This window comes from Pithys albifrons, chromosome Z (genome assembly GCF_047495875.1).
Source record: "Pithys albifrons albifrons isolate INPA30051 chromosome Z, PitAlb_v1, whole genome shotgun sequence".
Taxonomy (NCBI): domain Eukaryota; kingdom Metazoa; phylum Chordata; class Aves; order Passeriformes; family Thamnophilidae; genus Pithys; species Pithys albifrons.
The window spans coordinates 64,003,385-64,010,886 of NC_092497.1; the positions used below are offsets into that span (position 1 = coordinate 64,003,385).

The window sequence follows — 7,502 nt, forward strand, 5'->3', positions numbered from 1 at the left end:
AGGGGGAACCATGGAACTTGTAGCTGCACCTGCTCTCACAGCAGAGCCACGATGCAAAGCAGGGCCCAGCGCCCGGGAAAGGTGAGAGTGTAGCCTTTACAGTGCCCTGGGGCTGCTCCTCCGCCCCTCTGGAGAGGGCGCTGCTACAAGCGGCACAGCCCCCGCTGCTGCCTGCGTGGCCTGAGGACGCATCCCTGGCCCCCATCGGGCTCTGGCACTCCACCCCTCCCCCGGATTGGGCAGCGCGGATGCCGTTGGGAGCGTCACATCTCCATCTCGCCTCGGACAGTGCGGCTCCCGGGGCGACCTTCGTAGCAATGCACAGGGCATGGGGGGAGGCACGGGCGAGGGCGCGCGGTGGAGGCTCTGAAGGAGTCCCGGAGCATCTGAGCAGCCGTGGCCGCGGGTCCCGCAGGCATCGGGGCTGGCTCGACGGCGGGGCACTGGGCAGGGAGTGCCCAGCTGAATGCACAGCTGCCCTTCGCGGGCTTCAATGTCTACCCTCGCGCAGAAGTCAGCGCCTTTCCCAGCACGGCAGGGAGCTGCCTCTGCCCATGTCAGCTCACAACGGGTATGGCTGGCACCGCGGACCAGACCGGAGGACTGAGTGGGAGCGGAGGTCCTCGTGGCCCAAGAGTGGGAGCAGCGGTACCGGAGATCGCTATTCTCCTCCTCATTCCCCCGGTGCGTTCCGCCGGACGGCGGCAGGGACACCTCTCTTTCGCGGCGGGAGAGAGAGGAGTGGCGGGAGGGGAATGCAAACACGCTGCGGAGCCGAGTGCAAACAACAAGAACAGAAGAAAGTTACACAAACACGCTTTAAAATCATGGCTGAGTTTCACAGCTCCCTGTGGATAAAGTAAACAGGAGGCGAACTGTTTTGTAATTTACTCCAGCGGCCCACAGAATTGTACTTTGTAATTTGGTGTCGGTTTACAGACAAAGGCGACTTCTGTTTCCTCACCTAGCAGGTCCTTTGTCATGCTTGTGCCTTTTAAGAGGGACCCAAGGGGGAAAGTGGAATTCCTTGGGTATTTGCCTTTTAGTCATGCTTGTAAGTCAAACAGTAGCCAGGCTCTCTTTTGGGATGAATAATACCTGCCGTCGGGGGATGCTCTCCTTCTCGCCGCTCTCCCCGCGGTGCCTACCGAGGAGGACAAAGGCTCCCTGGGGACAAAATCTTCTTCCCTCCTCGCAGATGCCCGCAGCCCGCGGGGCGAAGGGAAAGGCTGGTGCCCTGCCCGGGCTGCGGTGGAGCTGTGAGCTCCGGGCAGCGGGCGGGCGACAGAGCCCAGCCTGCCTCGCCACCTCACAGCTCCACTTGAGCCACTCGCGCGCTGGCCTCTGTCCGGAAGGGCTGCAAGAGCAGGGTTTTTCCACGCCGAACCAGTGTCTGGCAGCTAGTCCGTGTGCTTACTGTGAGTGGATACCCGTGTTTGTTATATACACAAATATTATCAGTATTTATTATACACACGTGCATCTCAGGGACGTAACAAAATATTTTCCCTTTTCGGAGATTAATTTTGGCAGTATGTTCTGCATATCGTTAGTTTTAGATCAGCACACGCTGGTGAGAAACTGATACTCTCCCACATACCTTTTTTTTTTTTCCCCTGGGCATACTTCGTTTAAATTCACCAGCTTTCTTCCTGCCCGGAGCTGCACGAGGCCGAGGTGTATTTTGTCCACGTCTGCCGCTTGGGAATTCCCCTTTTCAGCTACAGAAGCGCGGAGGTCTAGCACGGTAGCACGACTGAGATTTTGTGGGTCACAATTTCGATCGCTCCCTGACTTGAGAGACAAGGAACTTTACCCAGTTTCCGAAGAGCAGCCTCCATCAGGGAGCGGTGGGGAGAAAGTTACTTAGTAGCTCAGTGGTGGTGGAAAAGGCCGCTGAGGAGAGGGAATGCTAAAAAAATAATATTTTGTTTTGCCTCAATTCCCCAAAGGGAAGGATTTCGTTGCATTTCAAACTTGGAATAACGCCATTGCCACGGGTATCTTCCATTCGCAGGACAAGCCGTGCGAAAGACCGCAAACGAAAAAAGCAGTCGTTTCAGGTTTTTAAACGCGCTCCCTTGGCCCGGTCCCCGGTTAGCGGGACACCGCTCGCCACCATCACGCGTGTAACTCTCTTTCCTCTTTTTTCCCTTTCCCACTCCTTCTTCGCCCCCAAACGAAAGTTCCCCACCCCACCGCCCATTCGCGGTTCCCGCTCCGCGCACTCCGCGCCCGCACCCACGAGCGGGCGGCGGGCACGCACGCGGGGGGCGGGGCTGCGGCGGCGTGGGCCAATCGGAGCGGCGGTGGCGGGGCGAGCGGCCAATGGGAGGCGCGGGCGGTGGCGGCGGGCGCTGATAACGCGCGGGGCGGCCGCTCCGGGCGCTGCTCCTCGGGGCGGGCGCGGCGGAGGCGAGGTCGGTGCCGGTGCCATCCCAGGTCCCGTGCAGAGGGCGCCCATCCGCAACCGCGCACGGCTCGGCGTCACCGCACCGCGGCACAGTGACCCCTCGACGGCGCGGCGTCCCGCTTGTCGGGTAGCCTGACAGCCCCGGGTGCGCGCATCGGGAGTGCCTTGTCCGCAGCCCGTCTTGGGCGGCAGCACCTTGCGAACTGCGGGGAGAGGGGGACTGAGGGCTGCCTACACCACCTGCCTTTGGTAAGTGCACTGTGCAGGAGGAAGGATGGGGAGGTCGTGTGGGAGAAGGTGGGGGTCTGAAGACGCAGCTTCCACAGGGAGCTCCAGCAGCCCGCACTGCACCGTGTGCTGGAGAGGACAGCAGCGTGGTATCAAGCCCACCTGTCCTCTGCCTGCCTCCCAAGTCTGAACACAGCTGGCAGGAGGGTTGTCAGTGTCCTATAATAAGCAGGCTCTCGTGAAGACCTGACAGACCCACAGCTTTGCGGCACTGGGCATCGCCCTGACGCGGTTACTCCCGCACCCTCCGCCGCTGGACACTCGCTTTTGCGTGTGGTGGGCGAGTACAGGTCCCTGGCAAGCAGGGGCAGGCGCGGGGGGAGGCGTCCGACGCGGCTAAACTGAATCCTGCAGAGGGCATGGGCAAGAGACCCGAACAAGGTTAAGGGAGAAGATAACATCCCAAGTGGGCTCTGCCGTGAATTCCCAACGGGGGCGTATCTCGGCGAGGCTGCCGGTGGGCACCTCGGAAGCCAGCTGTGCCCCGGCTGCCGTTCCGCCGCGGGGACGGGAGGCCTGACCCCTCTTTTCCAGCTGTGCCGCCGAGGAGCTATGACTGAAGGACGCGCTGCCGCCGACTGGGAGATCGACGTGGAGAGCCTGGAGGGGGAGCCGAGCGAGGCACCCGACGCGCCGCCCAGCAGCACCGGCCGGGAGGAGGAAGAGGAGGAGGAGGAGGAAGGCGAGGAGGCGACAGTGGCTCCGCGGCGGGGAGAGCCGCGGAAGCTGAGCCGGACGCCCAAGTGCGCCCGGTGCCGCAACCACGGCGTGGTGTCGTGCCTGAAGGGACACAAGCGGTTCTGCCGGTGGCGCGACTGCCAGTGCGCCAACTGCTTGCTGGTGGTGGAGCGGCAGCGCGTCATGGCCGCCCAGGTGGCGCTCCGACGGCAGCAGGCCACCGAGGTGAGGTGGGACGGGACGCGACGGGACGGGACGCGACGGAACGGGCGGCCCCGATCTGACGGCGCCGCCCGATCGGTCTCCTAGGACAAGAAGGGGCTGATGGGGAAGCAGGCGAGCCTGGAGCGCAAAGCTGTCTACCAGAGGCACGTCCGAACTCCCAGCCTTTTGGCCAAGAGCATCCTGGAAGGTAAGCGCATCCCGCGCCCCTCCACGGGCTGCCCGCAGCCCTGCGACACTGGCTGGCAGTGGGAAACCCTGCTGTGCCCCAGAAAGAACATCATCTTCAATTGAGGCGCGTTGTCTCCGGGACCGCGTGAAATTTGGCATCTTTTCCCGAAATATGCATTAAAGTGCATCCCGCTACCAGTGCTGTGCAGCAGAGGCTCCTGCCCTTCGAGGCTGGAATCAGTGTGGCAGAATTTTTGTTCTTTGCCCTCTCCACCCAAAATGATGTCTGAAATGCTAGCAATGGTAGTTTGAAATTTGAGAATTACTGTTACAAGCTGACATTCTTTTTACATGACTATCCAGCTGTGTTCTTCAGTGCAGGATTGTTTATTTTCAGGGTAATTTATTTGCGAGTGTTTTTATCAGCAAATGAGTAAATCAATGTGAGTTTTTTGTTGTTGTTGTTTTGATCTGATTGCCTAACACAGCAGCATGGCTTGGGACATTATCAGTAGTAAGGTATGCATAATAGGGTGCTGATTTTTTTCCCTGTCCAAAGTGTTAACTGTGGAAGAATGATGGATATTTTAGTGAGAGGGTATAATTTTTGTTCATGCACAAATTTATTTTTATGTCTTCTTTAATTACTTTCCAAACTATAGGCCTGTAAAGTGCTTCTAATTTCTGTTGTTTTTGTTTTTTTTTTTTTTTAAATGGAAAGTCCTTTCCTTCACCTGTGCAAACTCAATTAAAATTTTGTCCTTTTAGAAACCTCTAATTTTCATCTACAGTTCACTCTTTTGAAAACTCTTCTGTATTCCTTCATCTGATTTATCTTAAATATCTTTTTCTTTTTCCTAGTTCTCCTTGGAATTTTCTACTGTCTGTAGCAATATGTGTACATAGTGATTCATCTTTAGAAAATAGAAAAAGCTTCTGCTGTAGGTATAGATATTTTCCTTGGAAGAGGGGCAGCCATGTAAGGGGAATGGGAGTGAAAACAGGTAAAATCCTGTTTTGCTTACTTTTGTAAGTAGTTGCATTTATTCAATGGGATTACTTGTCTGGGTAGAGCAAACAGGATTGGACCCTATCTACTATATTAAATGGATCAAAATAACTCAGTAATTGAATACTCTGGAAAATGAATTTCTGTATTTGATCTATTTTCTTTCAGTTCTAAAGAAATAAAACATTTGAATGCTTTCTGTATGTGTTAAAGGTCAATGGTTATCTCCTTAAGTTGTGAGATGGAACACCAGTCATATATGGTAAGCAGGGCTTTGCCTGCTCCCTGATCTCTTCTTTTGGAACTGCTTTTTGAAAAGTTACTAAACAGCTAACTTTGAAGGATACTACACATGTCAGAGGAGCAGGGCCTGCTTATCTGTTTTGAGGAACTTGTACTGAATGTTTCCATTGGTGCAGATAGCTAAGTCTCTGTGTCATGGTTATTCTGTGGGAGCTGAGGGTGTCCATGGTCTGTGGCAAGTACGCAGCACTTGGTAGGACTGGGTCCAAATGGAGCCCTTGTACAAACACAGCTTTAATGGTTTTTTTTATGTAGCTTCATTCCTAATGTTGCTTTATTATTTTAGGTTACCGTCCTATTCCAACAGACTCTTACCTGGGAGGGAATTCACCCTTGCCACCCCCTGTAAGTGACAGGATGAGGAAGAGACGGGCTTTTGCTGATAAAGAGTTGGAGAACATTATGCTAGAGAGAGAGTATAAAGAGAGAGAGATGATGGAAGCTACACAAGCAGCTGCCCTCTTTTTCCCTAATCGCATAGTGCGTGGACCTGAACACAACTCATATAAAACAGCCTTCAACACTCTTCAAGCTGATGCTCCAAACAAGGAGTTTTGCAATTTTTTACCAACCTGCCTTGATCTAATGATGCAGTATTCAGGATCCAGCAACATGGAATTAATTTCTTCAAATGTCAGTGTAGCTACTTCCTACAGGCAGTATCCCCTGCCTTCTAGGTTCTTAGTGTGGCCAAAATGTGGCCCCATTAGTGATGCTCTTCTCTACCAACAATGCCTATTAAATGCTACTACTGTCCAAACTCTCAAACCTGGGGCAGGTTGGGATGCCAAGGTCTCACAAAGTCAAGACTGTCCTAACACTGAGCACAACATCATGCCTCCAAAACTGGAAAATTCGCTTGTTCTGACTCACACACAAGATATTCAGCAGTCACATAATGAAATACTGTGTCTTCCTCAGGAAGCTCGTGAGAGGTCAGCTTTCTCTCCTCCAAAAAGAACTTTCTCGCAGATTTCTGATAAAGATTCTCTGTCTCCTCAGGAAGAGGCATTAAGTAAGATAAGCAGAAACAGTACCAAACTCCCTCCACCGCTCAAATACGGTCCATTTCAGTCACTGTTCCAGCAGAGATTTCCTGACAGATCAGTAGCAGAGTTAAGACCAACATTTGTGAAAGAGACTTTTGAAGATGCTTCTAAGAAATACAGAGAATTTGCTGTTAAGGAGAACCAAAAATGCAAGTTTACTGTAGAAAAATGTGCAAAAGACTTCTTTGGGGCCAAACAGGCCACAACGAAACTTACAACAACTGAGCCACTGTCATTTTCAGTTGAATCCATCCTTAAATGACTTTCTTGTGTGATTACTAATGTCTCTCAATGAGTAAACTATACCTTCAGACTAGAGAGTAAGATTTGCCTTTAGCCAAATTGGCACTGGCTGCCTTATCTCTTAAAAAAATTTTAAAGGGGATTTTTTGCTGTAAATGGTAATTCCTTCTTTTATCTCAAAATTATATACATAAATATGCATGGTTTTGGAAAAAAATATTTAATTTTAAAAAATTGAAACTGCATGTATAGATTCTTAAGTGTTATTTTAAGTGGCACTTCAAACCATTCAATAAAATGAATTTACTTACAAGCCTAGACTGATGTCTGTCTTGTCTCTAGCATCTCACAGGCACATGTATTCAACTTTCAGAATATACTTTTTATTTTGTCTGCCATTATGAATATACTTACTACTTATGTTGCTGTGGTAAGTGGTCATTTTTACTTTGAACCTCCAATAACTATGAGAAGAGGTGACAACAGTGCATGTCAGCTAGTGTGAATTCACAAAAATTTTTATTTACTTAAGTGGCATTTGGATCAGTTTCCATATGCTGTTCTTATTTTGAAGGAGGAGTGCATGCTAGTGTAAAAGACTAATCTATTTCACAGTTCTCTATAAAAGCTTCTCTTTCTAAAGCAGAAGAGTTACTAGATTGGTTTTGGTTTTGAGAGAAATGGCTTGAGTGAGATTTTAGACAAAAAGCATTTTTTAAAGTTCAGTTTTTGAATAAAAAGTTTGTTTTTTAAAAGTAGCTGCTGGTGGTGTGTTTTTATTGTTGTTTGGGGTTTTTTGTTTTGTTTGGGTTTTGAATTTTTTTTATGTTCAGCCCACTTTACTCTGGATTTCCACCTCCTTGAATACTTTCCTTCTGAAAGCATTTCAGTCTTGACCAGCAAGTGCCTGAGATTCTTGTCTTGTGGTAATTGAAATTGCCTACAGGCTGTAAAAATGATGCACAGAATCATCACTGCTAATGAGAAATCAAGTAATGATCTCTTGGATTTATAATTCTATGTCCTTGTGCAGGCATAGCAGAAATAAAGGAGAATAACCACTAGAATTTGCCTGAGAACCTGAAGTGGCCTCCTCGGGGTTATAGGAAAAGTCATTGCCAGTTCT

General features: G+C 50.6%; 1 protein-coding gene across 1 annotated transcript; it reads left to right on the forward strand.

Moving 5' to 3' along the window:
* Positions 1-2,527: 2,527 nt before the first annotated feature.
* On the forward strand, positions 2,528-6,749 carry DMRT2 (doublesex and mab-3 related transcription factor 2). Its single transcript, XM_071580779.1, has 4 exons — positions 2,528-2,662; positions 3,236-3,604; positions 3,689-3,791; positions 5,371-6,749. The coding sequence occupies exons 2-4, from the start codon at positions 3,254-3,256 to the stop codon at positions 6,393-6,395; spliced, it is 1,479 nt and encodes a 492-aa protein (XP_071436880.1). The 5' UTR covers positions 2,528-2,662; positions 3,236-3,253; the 3' UTR covers positions 6,396-6,749.
* Positions 6,750-7,502: the final 753 nt, after the last annotated feature.